The following is a 17,335-nucleotide window of genomic DNA, read 5'->3' on the forward strand; positions in this document are numbered from 1 at the left end:
ATAGCAGGGTGACACCCCAATGTTTCTATATATCTGTAACCTTGTTATGAGCTAAGAGGGCCCAGTCTGAAGGTCAGTTAGGGGGAGATTTGGGGTGAGTGATTATTTGTACCCTGGGTACCCCTGGAACTATAGCAGGGTGACACCCCAATGTTTCTATATATCTGTAACCTTGTTATGAGCTAAGGGGCCCAGTCTGAAGGTCAGTTAGGGGGAGATTTGGGGTGAGTGTTTATTTGTACCCTGGGTACCCCTGGAACTATAGCAGGGTGACACCCCAATGTTTCTATATATCTGTAACCTTGTTATGAGCTAAGGGGGCCCAGTCTGAAGGTCAGTTAGGGGGAGATTTGGGGTGAGTGCTTATTTGTACCCTGGGTACCCCTGGAACTATAGCAGGGTGACACCCCAATGTTTCTATATATCTGTAACCTTGTTATGAGCTAAGGGGGCCCAGTCTGAAGGTCAGTTAGGGGGAGATTTGGGGTGAGTGCTTATTTGTACCCTGGTACCCCTGGAACTATAGCAGGGTGACACCCCAATGTTTCTATATATCTGTAACCTTGTTACGAGCTAAGGGGGCCCAGTCTGAAGGTCAGTTAGGGGGAGATTTGGGGTGAGTGCTTATTTGTGCCCTGGGTACCCCTGGAACTATAGCAGGGTGACTGTTACCCCAATGTTTCTATATATCTGTAACCTTGTTATGAGCTAAGGGGCCCAGTCTGAAGGTCAGTTAGGGGGAGATTTGGGGTGAGTGATTATTTGTACCCTGGGTACCCCTGGAACTATAGCAGGGTGACTGTTACCCCAATGTTTCTATATATCTGTAACCTTGTTATGACCTAAGGGGGCCCAGTCTGAAGGTCAGTTAGGGGGAGATTTGGGGTGAGTGTTTATTTGTACCCTGGTACCCCTGGAACTATAGCAGGGTGACACCCCAATGTTTCTATATATCTGTAACCTTGTTATGAGCTAAGGGGGCCCAGTCTGAAGGTCAGTTAGGGGGAGATTTGGGGTGAGTGTTTATTTGTACCCTGGGTACCCCTGGAACTATATCAGGGTGACACCCCAATGTTTCTATATATCTGTAACCTTGTTATGAGCTAAGGGGGCCCAGTCTGAAGGTCAGTTAGGGGGAGATTTGGGGTGAGTGTTTATTTGTACCCTGGGTACCCCTGGAACTATAGCAGGGTGACACCCCAATGTTTCTATATATCTGTAACCTTGTTATGAGCTAAGGGGGCCCAGTCTGAAGGTCAGTTAGGGGGAGATTTGGGGTGAATGGGGTGGTACTTATGAATCTATAGAAGAGTGATTGTTTCAGTGATATATATACATGTTTGAGTCAGAGAGATTGTTAATATTACAATAAATAAGTACAAACAGGACATTGCTGTTCTGGATGAAGATTACTCAGTACAAGGTAATACCTATGATGATTTATTTGTATGATAAAACCTCATGACGTTCTGGGTGGAACATAATATACAGGTCTTTAAGCAGAGAATATTTAGTTGAGGCCATTACAGACTGACCATACATAAAACCATTGTCGTTTCCCTGTCTCCTTCCAATGGCAGTTCCCTGTTAGAGACATATAACACTGCAGGAGGATTATAGGAAAGTATAGGGGGAGGCTGGGGACAGTCACATGTAGAACAATGGCAGCTAAGCACCAATACAGCAGCTCAGGGGGGAAATAAAAGAGAAACATTTTATGTTTTAATGAAATCAGAAAACAGAAACATGGAGGGGCCCGTGGCCCTTTAGCAAATGAAGTGTGTGTGTGAGTGTAGATACATCAGAGAGAGGGGATCAGAGGGCAGTTTATTGGCCTGTCCTGTGTGGCATTAGCCTTTAGGGGGGGCAGGGGGCATTTTAGAAAGGCTAAGCAATATTGGAATTAATAGAGGGATAATGTGGCAATGGCATAAGCCTACCGACCTAACAAACTTCTGATTTCTTTTTTTCCAGTGTTCATTAATGAGCCATAATTATCTAATAAACTGTGGTCTTGCGTGACCAATTACACTTTTCATCAACAATGCCTACTTTGTTTGTTTGTTTGTTTATTATGAAAAACAAAAATAACTCCTTATAGAAAATGCGTGTTACCAGACTCTAAACTCACTCGAGAAGCATCACTGAAATTTTAATAAAGAATAAGAAAAAAAGAAACCTTGTCGGTAACTATATCTACTTCTCCTTAACGTTCTGTGTTTTCTATAGAATTTCTTACCTTGTGTTTATCCCAGTTGTGGTTACCACTTAGAATGTAACTTTATCCACTGTATTGAGACTGTTGTGGATCTCAAACCCACGAGGGAATACTTGTAAAAACAATTGTGATGTTACTCCATATTTTCATAGATATTGATACAAAGAAACCAGCGTTTAATGTATGAATATAAATATAATACACAAAAGCCATGAATATCCTGTAAATTATATCCTTATAAACGGTGAGTAGTGATGTCATCAGTTATAAACGGTGAGTAGTGATGTCATTTCTGTCACATGACTCACTAAAATTTGTGTATTATAATTAATAAAGTACCCCCAGTTGTAAAATATGAGGATATTATAAGTTACCTCGGAGTTCCATGACCTGTATAAAAACACTTGGCCTTCGGCCTCGTACTTTTATATGGTCATGAAACTCCTCGGTAACTTATAATATCCTTATATTTTACAAGAGGGGGTACTTTATTCACTATATAAAGTGCTGCGTGCAATGATCACCAGGTTGTGTTAAGAATCAACTGATAGACAACTTCTTAATTAATTCATTGAAATGGATTTGTTCTAAAATGAAATTAATTTGCCGCTTAAATCAATTATTCACACTCTTAGCTTAAATACACCATCATGTATTAATATATAACAACCATATTCTATTAAATCTATGTACCGGTACTTGTGAAAAATACATTCATTCAGGTATTTTGTTAATTAAAAATCCTGGATATTTCGTTGGATCAATTAAAAGGATTTATACATTTTTTAATAACCACTTAGATTGATTCCACTTACAATCTAAAGTGCTCAGTTTAAAAGGTGACTTGTGCAATTCATTAATTCTAATAAGTAATGTCTGAAAACTAGAACCATCAATTAATAGGTTTTAAAAGTGATTTCAGGTAATTAATTAATATCCACGTAAGTGTAAGAAACTTACCCTGGTGGTCTAGTGGGCAGCGGGGTCCACACCACGTCCTTGGCGTGGACGCCCGCTGCGCCGCTCCTGCCCTTGCCGGCGCCATTTTTGGAACCCTAGGGCGCGTGGCGCGCCTGTGCGTCTCTTAAAGGCGCAAGCACACCTACGTGATTGCACCAGCACGCAACAGCGCGAAATTGTGCACGTTTTGGCGCCAATTGGATCCCTATTTAAGGCCCATTCAGACCTGTAGCCAGTGCCCGTTATATATCCTGAGGTTTCCTGAGCTTTTTGCTACCTGTTCCTGAATTTGCTATCCTGACTGATTATCCGTGTTTGACCCTGCTTGTTCCTGACTACTCTGCATTCTGTATCCTGACCCTTGCCTGCCTACGACAACTCTTCCTGCTTAACCCTTTGATTGACAACCTGGTTTGACCCTTGCCTGCCTGGCGATTCTGATATCCGCCTGCCTCGACCCAGCCTGTCTGACCATCCTTTTGCCTTATCCAGTCTGTCTGATTATCTGGTTTTGACCCCTTGCCTGACGATTCTGTTATCTGCCTGTCCTGATCCGGTCTGTACCGTTTCCTCCAGACGCCTTGTCCTTGACCTTCTGCCCAAAGACTCTTGCTATCCGGTCGTGCCCCTTTGCCAGCCAGAACTCCTCGCCTTGCACCCCTCGTTAAGTCCAGGTGGCACCCAATTAAGCTGAGGGCTCCTCCCGAAGCCCAAAGGTGGTCACACTACTGGTGAAGCCGAGCCGAGACCAGGGTCCTTGGCATTTGTTCTGGTATTGGGTGCCGGCCGTGACCGTAAGTTAATTCTGCCTGTGATCTAAAGTGCACAGATTGCAAAGTGACTTGTGCCTTTAAATTGATTCTAATAATTAATATATATCCATGCTGTATCCATCAATCAAGCAGCCCAGAGGGCTCAGAAAGTTGAAAAATTGTATAGAGTGTTGGAGTTGCTCCCAAGATTCTAATTATATTGTTTTTCTAGTCCCTAGGAGCACCACAAAGCTGGAGAAGGCAGATGCTGCGGGGCTGCGCTCTCAAAATTACCTTTCCTAACTCTTCTGGAAGAGGCTATTATAAACTAGAAAACCGCAAAGCCCGCAGCTCTTAGAAAAGAAAATAGATCAGGTAAATGAGTCTGAAAGATTTTTTAAAAAGGTTTAGTAATCGCGATCCCACTGCTAAAGTAAAATCAATAGAGCCGTTCTTTGCCCTTTGTTTGTTTGTTGAATCTGTGCTGTTTGTTTAAAATGCAAAATAAAAACCTTTTAATAAATACAAAAACATTAAATAAACCCAAAAGGATTGTTTTGCCACCAAAAAAATTTTTTTTAATTATATCCTGCCAATCAAAGACTCCATAAAATGAATCTGGCAATCCCAGATAAGTGCCATAGATGTACTCGATCTCCAGGAACCTTTGTGCACAAGATATGGTCCTACAATCAATTCCAGAAATATTGGTTTAATAGCTCAGACCTTTACACTCTCTATACTATTAATTTCAACATGTGAACCTGGTGAGATATATCTCCTCTCCAACCAATAATCTCCAGCCTCTGATTCTCCCACTCCCTTTACCTGTCTATTCGGCAAATGATAGAAATAAAAAGCAGACCAACTGCAGGGTGAGTTTCCATGGTCCTTTATTTTTTCTTCTGTGGTGTTAATGGATACAGTTTATTAAGGAAATTACAGAGAATAATGTCCAACCTGCCCTATTTCCCTCAGCCCATTAGGAACCACTGCCATTTGTTTTTCATCTCAATTACAGAGATTCCTTCCTCTGATCATCTTATCCTCAAGGTTTCACTCCACTCTTTACTAACAAACTAATTAGTGGCATTTATAAAACCTGCTAAACTGGCGGCTCATGGGACACCCAAGGGATTATAAGAGATAAAGATTTAGGGAGCACCTCCCGCCCGTAATCGGTTACAAAGAGATGGTGCAGGGTCAATATGAATAAATTATATGATCAAGAAAAAGGGTGGGAAAGAACTGCCCCATACGTCTGCACCTCCCATCCATCACATCCAATAACTCACATGTGGTTGGGTTGATAAAACATAACTTTAATCCAAGTATTAACCTAAGTGTCCAGTATATATCAATGAAACTAAAATGAGGGTGAGGCAGGAGAGCGGCCCAACAGTGGTAGGACTAGTTTACCTGTGTTACTGACCAATCGGGATACAGAACAACCAAGTATACAATGTTACAAGTAGTCACCTAATGTGGTAATAAGTTACCTGTCCGGTATAGTCACTCGCACAGCCACAATATAGGCACAAGCCTTTCTCCCCCAGAGAGTTCCCACCCGGCGGTATGGTTGGCGCTTCTAACCTATGTTGTACCGCAGGTCCTGATATTCACTGATTGTCTATTGGCCAAGATGTGCCTCAGGCAACAATGCTGGTCAACTCACTAACGGCTACACTAATGGCCTCAGGCACTGGTACCGGCTAACCGCCTATCACATAAAATGTGCCTCAGGCACCGCATTAAACTAACTGTCCGACGACTAGGATGTGCCTCAGGCACTGATCAGTATCTATCCTAGAGAGTAACGTTAATTAAGCCAAAAGTCCTGGATATACACAAACCACCAACCCCTTCACCCGCAGTGAATCACCTCCCAATCTGCAATCTGTGACTGCCCTTAAGATCTGTAATTTAAGGTGGCCATACACTATAAGATCCGCTCGTTTGACAAGGTCGCCAAACGAGCGGATCTCAACCCAATATGCCCACTAACGGCTGGGCAATATCGGATAAATCCAAACGTTCGGCCCTAGGGCCGGATGATCGGATTCCAATACTACGAATAGGCACCGACGGGTCGCAGGACCGCATCAACTAGACAATGCTGTCCTGGATTGTACAAAAAAAATCAAACTTGACCGATCGATATCTGCCCCCACACATGGGCAGATAAAATGCTGAATTGGTCTAAGGGACCGATATCGGCAGCTTTAATCTGCCCGTGTATGGCCACCTATAGTGCGGACCCCTGCCTATCCAGAATAAAAATAGCGCCTGACGCTCGTTTCACCCGCCATTTACAGGCTTTATCAAAGGCGTGATTATAAACCTTGTCCTACTCAACACTGATCTGAAACAATGGGACAGCAGTTACATAGGCTGAGTCTCAGGAACATGTCCTTGGCTTTGGCAGAAGCTACCGCATTGTATCTGGCTAAATAATTCTCCTAACTGTAAAGAGTTGGGGTCATGTTTGCTCATCATTAGCTGAAACCATTTTATAGCCAAAAATATAAGTAGCGTTAAGCTTTATTTAGCAAATCGACATCTTCTAGCAGTGATGTTCTAGCACTTTTTCATTTACCACATCAGTGACCCATATAAGGTTCCTCTCAAGCAACTATTGTATGTTTGCTAAGAGTTGTTTTAAAAGGAAACCTTTGTTCACGTCATTCTGTACAGGTGAATGGTTTCTCTCCGGTGTGAGTTTTTTGGTGGTATTTAAGTGCGCTCTTATCAGAAAAACATTTCCCACATTCTGTACAGGTGAATGGTTTCTCTCCTGTGTGAGTTCTTTGGTGCTTTTGAAGAATACTTTTATGAGTAAAACTCTTCCCACATTCGGTACAGGTGAATGGTTTCTCTCCAGTGTGAGTTTTGTGGTGCTTCCGAAGTCTACTTTTTTCACTAAAACGCTTCCCACATTCGGTACAGGTGAATGGTTTCTCTCCAGTGTGAGTTCTGAGGTGGCATTTAAGAGTGCTCATTGCAGAATAAGATTTCCCACATTCTGTACAGGTGAATGGTTTCTCACCAGTGTGAGTTCTTTGGTGCTTTCGAAGTATACTTTTTTCAGTAAAACTCTTCCCACATTCTGTACAGGTGAATGGTTTCTCTCCAGTGTGAGTTCTGAGGTGGCATTCAAGAGTGCTCATTGCAGAATAAGATTTCCCACATTCTGTACAGGTGAATGGTTTCTCACCAGTGTGAGTTCTTTGGTGCTTTCGAAGTATACTTTTTTCAGTAAAACTCTTCCCACATTCTGTACAGGTGAATGGTTTCTCTCCAGTGTGAGTTCTGCGGTGACATTCAAGAGTGCTCATTGCAGAGTAAGATTTCCCACATTCTGTACAGGTGAATGGTTTCTCACCAGTGTGAGTTCTTTGGTGCTTTCGAAGTCTACTTTTTTCAGTAAAACTCTTCCCACATTCTGTACAGGTGAACGGTTTCTCTCCAGTGTGAGTTCTGCGGTGACATTCAAGAGTGCTCATTGCAGAGTAAGATTTCCCACATTCTGTACAGGTGAATGGTTTCTCTCCAGTGTGAGTTCTGCGGTGACATTCAAGAGTGCTCATTGCAGAGTAAGATTTCCCACATTCTGTACAGGTGAATGGTTTCTCTCCTGTGTGAGTTCTTTGGTGCTTTCGAAGTATACTTTTTTCAGTAAAACTCTTCCCACATTCTGTACAGGTGAACGGTTTCTCTCCAGTGTGAGTTTTGTGATGGTATTTAAGTGCACTCTTATCAGAAAAACCTTTTCCACATTCTGTACAGGTGAATGGCCTCTTCCTAGAGTGAATTTTTTCATGTTCAAAAAGGGCGCACTTTTCAGTAAAACGTTTCCCACATTGTTCACAGGTGAAAAGATTCTCCCCTGTGTGAATATTCTTGTGTCTCTGAAGTTGCCACTTCCTAGTAAAACATTTCCCACATTTTCTACAGGTGAATGGTTTCTCTCTGGAGTGAATTCTTTTATGCACACAAAGTGTAGATTTTGCTGTAAAGCTTTTCCCACATTCTGTACAGGTGAATGGGCTCTTCCCCTTGTGATCGATTTGATGAATTTTTAGATTTCTCTCTGTAGTGAAGGTTCTCTCACATTCTGTACAGCTGTATGGTTTCTCTCTGGAGTAGATTCTCTCCTGTGTCCCACAGAGGTGGGTGAGAAGATGACTATTCACAGAGAGGGTAAAACCTGATCCATCAGAGCTTGTTAAGCAATCGCCAGATCTTGTGCCGTACTCCCAGTCAGTCTCTGGTTTGGGCAGTTCAGAACTGTGCTCAGCCTTCATGTTCCCACCTAATGACAACAAACAGGAGAGAGCTGAAGGGGAATATAGATCATCTGTAAGGAACTGGTATATAAAACATTAAAGGGGAACTATCAAGAAAATATTAAATATTCATCTTCGCGATAGTTCCCCTTTAAGAGGTCTATTTATCAAAGGTCAAATTTCAAATTCATGTGAATTTTGTTAACTCTAATAAATTCAATCGTACTCAAAATTTGATTGGCAGGTTATTTAATGAAAAAATCAAATATCTAAAACGCAGATATTACCGACCCGTAAACGCTAATAGAATTTGAATAGAACGACAAAACTGGAATCGAGTTTTTTTCGAGGAAAAAAACTTGAATATCGGGAAGGCTATTAACATCTTCAAATGGGTCACTGGACCTCTCCCATTGACTTATACATGAAATCGGCAGGTTTTAGGTGGCGAATGGTCGAATTCGAATTATTCCCAGGATATAGGTTTGATAGATCTATAAATTTGAATTCAAATCCAGTTTGGATTATCCACAACTTGAATTAGTGAGTTTTGATGAAGAAAACTATTTGAAAATTTGAATTTCCTTGATCAGGGATCCCCAACCTTTTGAACCTGTGAGCAACATTCAGAAGTAAAAGGAGTTGGGGAGCAACACAAGTATGAACATATTCTTGGGGTGCCAAATAAGGGCTGTGATTGGCCATTTAGAAGCCCCTATGTGGATTGTCAACCTACATTGAGACTCTGTTTGGCAGTGCACCTGGTTTTTATACAACCAAAACTTTACTAGAGAACTGGAACATGCAGTGAATGGGGGTCCTATACAGAGAATGTGGGTGGAGCACAGTCAGACCCCTCCCACAAACACACACTTATTGGGATGAGACCCACCTTGTAGCATGTGAGACTCCCAGTGTAGGAATGTACTGCACACAGACACCCCACACCCACTGCTACATACCTTAGAGATTTACCCATAAGTCCAGTGTGGGGCAGATTATTATTGTGTTTGCTCTGTGTGACATCACACATATGACTAATGGGACAAAATAAGGTCCTAGTGGGAAACATGTGAGCCGAGACCTTTAGCTGGACAGCCAATGTCTACAAAACTGATGGGCCCCTGTGAATTAGATTGTTGTGCTACTAATTGTCCTGGGAACAGTCACACTGGCATGAGCAGGGGCATCATTGTTACACACGTAGTAATTGGCTACTTACCCCCATCACTAACTGGAACTGCTGAACTTTCCACTGGGGTCACATGATCTTCTTCAGGATCCAGTTCCACTTCCTTATTCTGTAATATTTCTGATTCAGCCAATGGGAAGAGACAGGGGTGAGTAAAGCTGGTAGTAAGGAAGAGACGGGGGTGAGTAAAGCTGGGAGTAAGGAAGAGACAGGGGTGAGTAAAGCTGGTAGTAAGGAAGAGACAGGGGGGGGTAAAGCTGGTAGTAAGGAAGAGACAGGGGGGAGTAAAGCTGGGAGTAAGGAAGAGACAGGGGGGAGTAAAGCTGGGAGTAAGGAAGAGACAGGGGGGAGTAAAGCTGGGAGTAAGGAAGAGACAGGGGTGAGTAAAGCTGGGAGTAAGGAAGAGACAGGGGTGAGTAAAGCTGGGAGTAAGGAAGAGACGGGGTGAGTAAAGCTGGGAGTAAGGAAGAGACAGGGGTGAGTAAAGCTGGGAGTAAGGAAGAGACGGGTGAGTAAAGCTGGTAGTAAGGAAGAGACGGGTGGGTAAAGCTGGTAGTAAGGAAGAGACAGGGGGGAGTAAAGCTGGGAGTAAGGAAGAGACAGGGGTGAGTAAAGCTGGGAGTAAGGAAGAGACAGGGGGGAGTAAGGAAGAGACAGGGGGAGTAAAACTGGGAGTAAGGAAGAGACAGGGGGAGTAAAGCTGGGAGTAAGGAAGAGACAGGGGGGAGTAAAGCTGGGAGTAAGGAAGAGACAGGGGGGAGTAAAGCTGGGAGTAAGGAAGAGACAGGGGGAGTAAAGCTGGAGTAAGGAAGAGACAGGGGGGAGTAAAGCTGGGAGTAAGGAAGAGACGGGTGAGTAAAGCTGGGAGTAAGGAAGAGACAGGGGTGAGTAAAGCTGGGAGTAAGGAAGAGACAGGGGTGAGTAAAGCTGGGAGTAAGGAAGAGACAGGGGTGAGTAAAGCTGGGAGTAAGGAAGAGACAGGGGTGAGTAAAGCTGGGAGTAAGGAAGAGACAGGGGCGAGTAAAGCTGGGAGTAAGGAAGAGACAGGGGCGAGTAAAGCTGGGAGTAAGGAAGAGACGGGTGAGTAAAGCTGGTAGTAAGGAAGAGACGGGTGGGTAAAGCTGGTAGTAAGGAAGAGACAGGGGGGAGTAAAGCTGGGAGTAAGGAAGAGACAGGGGTGAGTAAAGCTGGGAGTAAGGAAGAGACAGGGGGGAGTAAGGAAGAGACAGGGGGAGTAAAACTGGGAGTAAGGAAGAGACAGGGGGAGTAAAGCTGGGAGTAAGGAAGAGACAGGGGGAGTAAAGCTGGGAGTAAGGAAGAGACAGGGGGGAGTAAAGCTGGGAGTAAGGAAGAGACAGAGGGGAGTAAAGCTGGGAGTAAGGAAGAGACAGGGGGGAGTAAAGCTGGGAGTAAGGAAGAGACAGGGGGGAGTAAAGCTGGGAGTAAGGAAGAGACAGGGGTGAGTAAAGCTGGGAGTAAGGAAGAGACAGGGGTGAGTAAAGCTGGGAGTAAGGAAGAGACAGGGGGGAGTAAAGCTGGTAGTAAGGAAGAGACAGGGGGGAGTAAAGCTGGGAGTAAGGAAGAGACAGGGGAGTAAAGCTGGGAGTAAGGAAGTGTTTCACCTTAATGAGTATAAAGTAGAAGAGTCTCCCTCTAAATGAATACTGACTACTTACCCCCATTAGTAAGTGGAACTGCTGAGCTTTCCTTTGGGTTCTGATCATCTCCACAGTCCAGTTCTTCTTTCTCTGTCTTTATCTGTAACATTTCTGCTTGTGCCTCTGGGGAACCTGCCAGTAAGTAATGGGCAGTGACATGTAAAGCTGGGAGTAAGGAATTCTACTGGGAATTATGTCTGTAGGGCAGAACCTCCTGCTGGGGTTTAACCCCTCCTGTCCCTCCAGCAAAGCTGAGCTCTGTGTAACCACATGTGTCCTACACAAACGTTACTCACCGGCCCCAGGAAGGGGATCCATTTCCCTCTTTATTGTGTCCAGAGGATCCTCAGTGTCCGGCTCTTCATTCTCCCATTTCCCCTCTAACCTCCTTGTTTCCATCTCTGGAGAACCTGACAGCAAGGAACACAAACCCACCATATAAAGCTGCCTGTGGGGATCCCCCCTCTCATATCACTACAATAATACATGTTGTACTGGGACCAGTTTATCCCCCAGTCCCACAGTCTCCCCTCTCTATCAGTCCTGCAGCAGGATTAACCCCCAGTCTCCCCTCTCTATCAGTCCCTGCAGCAGGATTAACCCCCAGTCTCCCCTCTCTATCAGTCCCTGCAGCAGGATTAACCCCCAGTCTCCCCTCTCTATCAGTCCCTGAGCAGGATTAAGCCCCAGTCTCCCCTCTCTATCAGTCCCTGCAGCAGGATTAACCCCCAGTCTCCCCTCTCTATCAGTCCCTGCAGCAGGATTAACCCCCAGTCTCCCCTCTCTATCAGTCCCTGCAGCAGGATTAACCCCCAGTCTCCCTCTCTATCAGTCCCTGCAGCAGGATTAACCCCCAGTCTCCCCTCTCTATCAGTCCCTGCAGCAGGATTAACCCCCAGTCTCCCCTCTCTATCAGTCCCTGCAGCAGGATTAACCCCCAGTCTCCCCTCTCTATCAGTCCCTGCAGCAGGATTAACCCCCAGTCTCCCCTCTCTATCAGTCCCTGCAGCAGGATTAACCCTCAGTCTCACACACAGTACAGTAGCAGTTAAAGAAGGAGGAAGAAAAATTACTTACCCAGCAGGGCTGGGACACAGGAAACAGGAAGTAATTACAGGAAGTGTTCTGTCTTTCCCTTGTTATGGACAGAAGTATGTCCTGAGAGTATTTTGTCCCTTCCAAATTGTGGTGAGTAAGTTCAGCTAGCTGACAAGAAGGAATGACACTGACACAGCTGTTCAGTATATAAAATACTTCTTTTTTTTATTGTAAGGTACAAAAGGTTATATAGGCTAGGTGGGGGGGGGGTTATGACACCCCCCTAAGCTTGCGGTTTCGCTATATGACTTCAAATGGAAAAGTACAAACTTCATAGCTATATAGTTTCAAATGGAAAAATACAAAGTACAAAGTCCTTATGCGGTTTTAATTTAGCAGTCGTCTTCCAGGAACAGGTGCAGAGGGGCATGACCACAACGAGTCTGTTTCTGTGAAGAGGTTCCACTTGGTTGCATCCTAGCTTGCATCCATATATGTGTTGCAAATAGCTGAGCAAGGAAATATAGCAGACACACAGTATAACAGTAAAATAGACTTTTTAAATGATAGGAAACAGAATAGACTGACCAGTCCACCACAATCCCCTCTAAAAACGTCTATTTTGCTGTCCCTACCTAGATAGAAGTTAGGAAGTTGCTCCAGAGGGAGTACACCCTAGTGGTGGGTATGATGCTTCAGCGTGGCCTGGAGAGACCTAAGCGAGGGAGGGGGTGGGAGTGGGTGGAGGTCATGGGAATGTATTGGGAGAGTACTGTGGTCGGAATATAAGGGAGAGAGCGGAGGGCATCAATGAGGGCAGGATCAGATTCATTATCGTCATCCTCGGGTGTATCATTGGCATAGGCATGGGCATTAGAGCCTACATAGAAGGTGGGTGAGGATAGGACTAAAGTAGGAGTATATTGAGAGGCAAGACAAAGTTTTGCGAATACAGGGAATGAAACAGCAAAATATCAGAGCAGACACACAGTATAACAGTAAAATAGACTTTTTAAATGATAGGAAACAGAATAGGCTGACCAGTCCACCACACCCTCTATCAGGTCTGGGCGGAAAGAGAAGCACAAAGACTTCTCACCCCTCCCCCTGGGAAGGCAGCTCCGCCCTTCAGCCAATGAGCTTGTTTGGTTTGAGACCAATGAAATGATTGTGTGTCAGAGTTGTCCCTACTGCACAGACACGGCCATGTTGCTGGTGGGCAGATGCTAATCAGGAGAGCTGGCAGTGCAGGGTCAGTCACACGTGGGCACCAGATTAGAGACAAATGGGATTTGAGTGTCAGTTAAAGGGATGTGTCTGATGAGTTTGACTGTTTTCTGCTTGTTACTGAGTAGAATTGAGAGTGGATGAGAGCAGTGCATGCTGGTTAGTTCCATCTCTTTCCTGTCACACAGCTGATGTCAAGCTCAGGGACACAAGGGCCCCTCCCCCAGGCAAGTCACAAAGGATTGGGTCCCATGTTGAGAAATGACACAGACTTGTGATTCCTTTGTGTGAGGAGAGTTCACTATTGCCAGTATTTATGTAGTAATGAGGTTATTGCTCACTGCTCCCTCAGCTCTAGTACAACTCCCAGTATCCCAGCAGCAGTGGAGTAGGATGCCGGGAGTTGTAGTTCAGACTATACAGGGGGTCCCAGTTCAGAGGGCTGATATGAATGCTAGAAATAGTATATAGTTGTTACACAATGGAATCCTCGGTCATTTCTACTTTTATCTCTTTGCCACGAGGGGCCCAAGTGTTTTACTTCTGGTCTCACTCACTGACCCAAGTCCCATCCCCCCATTTCTATTCACATAAGTGGCCTCTGTCCTGGGATAATATCATGGTCTTGTCATTAATCTCTTATTTGTACCCTGGTACCCCTGGAACTATAGCAGGGTGACACCCCAATGTTTCTATATATCTGTAACCTTGTTATGAGCTAAGGGGGCCCAGTCTGAAGGTCAGTTAGGGGGAGATTTGGGGTGAGTGATTATTTGTACCCTGGGTACCCCTGGAACTATAGCAGGGTGACACCCCAATGTTTCTATATATCTGTAACCTTGTTATGAGCTAAGGGGGCCCAGTCTGAAGGTCAGTTAGGGGGAGATTTGGGGTGAGTGATTATTTGTACCCTGGGTACCCCTGGAACTATAGCAGGGTGACTGTTACCCCAATGTTTCTATATATCTGTAACCTTGTTATGAGCTAAGGGGGCCCAGTCTGAAGGTCAGTTAGGGGGAGATTTGGGGTGAGTGATTATTTGTACCCTGGGTACCCCTGGAACTATAGCAGGGTGACACCCCAATGTTTCTATATATCTGTAACCTTGTTATGAGCTAAGGGGGCCCAGTCTGAAGGTCAGTTAGGGGGAGATTTGGGGTGAGATGTCCCCTCCCTCCGATCCGTTTCACTCCCGTCCGTCGCTGTCCCCTCCATCACTGTCCCCTCCCCTGCGTCGATGTCCCCTCCCTCTTCTACATCGCTCACCCCTCCATCTCCTATTTCATGCTGTGCCAATTGGGGGTGTGCGTGCACGTGGGGGGGTGACCGGCTGGATTGCCTAGAGCGCCCAGCCCTGATCATGAATAATATAGTGAATAAAGTACCCCCTCTTGTAAAATATAAGGATATTATAAGTTACAGAGGAGTTTCATGACCATATAAAAGTACGAGGCCGAAGGCCGAGTGTTTTTATACAGGTCATGAAACTCCGAGGTAACTTCTAATATCCTCATATTTTACAACTGGGGGTACTTTATTTATTATAATACACAAATTTCAGTGAGTCATATGACAGAAATGACATCAGAACTCACCGTTTATAAGGATATAATTTACAGGATATTCATGGCTTTTGTGTATTATATAAGGTTCCTGGTTCCATCTGAGCTAAGAAGGACTTTTCCACATTCCCTGCTCTGTGTCTGTTACAATGGAGAGATGAGTCCTAGGTGTCCCTGCCCAGTGCTCAGTAGCCAATCACATCTTTGCCTTCACATAATGAGAGAAAGGCTGCAGGTCCCTGTCATATCTATCTAGATGCTGATTGGCTGGCATTCTAGCGCCAAATTCCTGAGAGCCAATGGCTCTAAAAAACAGTGGAAGTGGAAATGGTGGGTGGTAATGATTTTTGGGAAACCATAAAAGCAGTTGGGAATAAAAAACGTCTAGGACTTTTAGCTACAGCAATGGTTCAGTTCTTCCCTCTATCCAGTTGAAATATGAAGTTGAAAAGCAGTGAGTTCAGTGATCCTGCCCTGGTTTGAGGCAGCTCTGCCCTTTAGCCAATGAGCAGTTCAGCCCATAGACCAATCAAAGGTCTCTTCTGGTTCAGAGTTGTCCCTGTTACAGAGGTGCTGCCATATTGTTGGTGGGCACCACATTAGGCTGAAATCTGGTTGAAAGAGAAAATATTCTCCCTTTTTAACATGTGCCCAGAATAGATAAGTTACCAGGGAATATAATTACATCTAATATTAATGTTTAGCCCAGCACATTATATTAGCCATTAGTCAAGCTACATGTCTCCTTTAATATTATCAGGAGGGGTGATGGCAAGTAGATGCCCTAAGCCTAACTAATGGCACATAAATGCCCTGTGTCCCAGCCCCAATGACACACACAGCTCAGGTTATTACACTGCCCTAATGTGGCTGTTTGGGTAGAGAACGGACTGTACAATTTATATGAACAGAAAGTGGCACCGGGGGGGGGGGGGTCTCTGCCAGCGACAATCCCCTGTCCTATAACTACTCCACGTGCCATTAGTACATTATATATATTTATAAACACAACAGCCATCAATATCCTCTAAATTATATCCTTCTAAAGGTGCTTAGTGATGTCATCGGTTATAATCTGAATCTTAGTGATGTCATTTCTGTCACATGACTCAAGTAACCGTACTAAATAAAGTTGTAAAAGATGAGGATATTAGAAGTCATCAGTATAAACACACTCAGCCTTCGGCCTCATGCTTTTATATGGTCATAATATAATATCCTTATAATTTACATGAGGGGCTACTTTATTCACTATATAATCACTGCTTGGTGATGTCATTTTCGTCACATGACTAAGCAGGATTCATCCGAATCCGTGTTCCTTGCGGAACCGAATCCAAAAAATCATGTGACTTGTCGTCAAACAAATGAGGCAGTCACAAAATGTAACCGCTAGCGGTGTGTGTGCAGTTCTTTTTCGCCTAATTTACATATGCAAATTGGATTGGGCCAAATCTTTCACAAAGGATTCAGCCGAATCCTAAATTAGTGGATTCTGTGCCTCCCTAATTATAATGTTGTTAAATATGAGGATACTACGGGGATTATACCTCTTTTGTAATAGATCATGTCATTTACTGCACCGATGCCTATAGGTAGAGTTACAGTTCAACGCTCCATCTGCACACTTTTTGGGGTTATGTAATAAAAGACACAATCTCAATAATTTCTCCAAAACATGCTATTAAGTAAAAAAATATATTTTATTCACATCAGTAGTTAAAAAACATGTATAGTATTCCCTCTAACGCCTAACGCGTTTCATGCTTACCCAGCACTTAGTCATAGGCAGTGATTCTGATTCATGTTTTGGAGAAATTATTGAGATTGTGGTTTTACCTCTGTTTGGTCACTAGAGGTCTCCGACATGCTCACTAATAGTATTTACTGATTCTGCTCCCAATTTGATTTTAATAGATGTAATAAAAGACACTAAGTTTGCCCAGGAGCAGTAACCCATAGCAACCAATCAGCAGACAGCACTGGTCACCGGTTTAAAAGCAAACATCTTATTGGTTGCTATGGGTTACTGCTCCTGGGCAAATTTTTTTTTTATTATATCTTTTCTGCTTATACATGTATCTACTACTACTTTATATAACCCACAATGGTTTCCCCATACAGGAATGTCTGGACACGCCCACAGCCTTCCATTCTGCCAATCACTGCTGACTTTACTGTGCCGTTTTCTCCCGCTCTCTCTCCCCTTGCCTTTGATTTGGGTTTTTCGTGATTTCTCCGAGCTGTTACTTTATGCTGACAATCTGTTTTCTTATCCAGTTAAATCACAATTTTTACATTTTAAAATCATGGTTTTTTTTAGGCCTTTCCCCTTTTTATTTGGGTTACCAGAGTAGTGGGTTTGTAAGGCTTTACACTGTACAACATGGGCTACGTAACATGAGATTTATGGGCTTTTAAACCTTGAGATTTATATATACA

General features: G+C 44.0%; 1 protein-coding gene across 1 annotated transcript in view; it reads right to left on the reverse strand.

Annotated features, from left to right (window-relative positions):
- The window catches only part of znf214 (zinc finger protein 214), a 210,501-nt gene extending 198,811 nt beyond the window's left edge, over window positions 1–11,690 (reverse strand). Inside the window, 1 exon segment of the mRNA NM_001097042.1 lies at window positions 11,363–11,690. Within this exon segment, the coding sequence (NP_001090511.2) occupies window positions 11,363–11,504 (142 nt within the window). The 5' untranslated portion in view covers window positions 11,505–11,690.
- Window positions 11,691–17,335: the final 5,645 nt, after the last annotated feature.

Source organism: Xenopus laevis, chromosome 6L (genome assembly GCF_017654675.1).
Source record: "Xenopus laevis strain J_2021 chromosome 6L, Xenopus_laevis_v10.1, whole genome shotgun sequence".
NCBI classification, from domain to species: Eukaryota; Metazoa; Chordata; class Amphibia; order Anura; family Pipidae; genus Xenopus; species Xenopus laevis.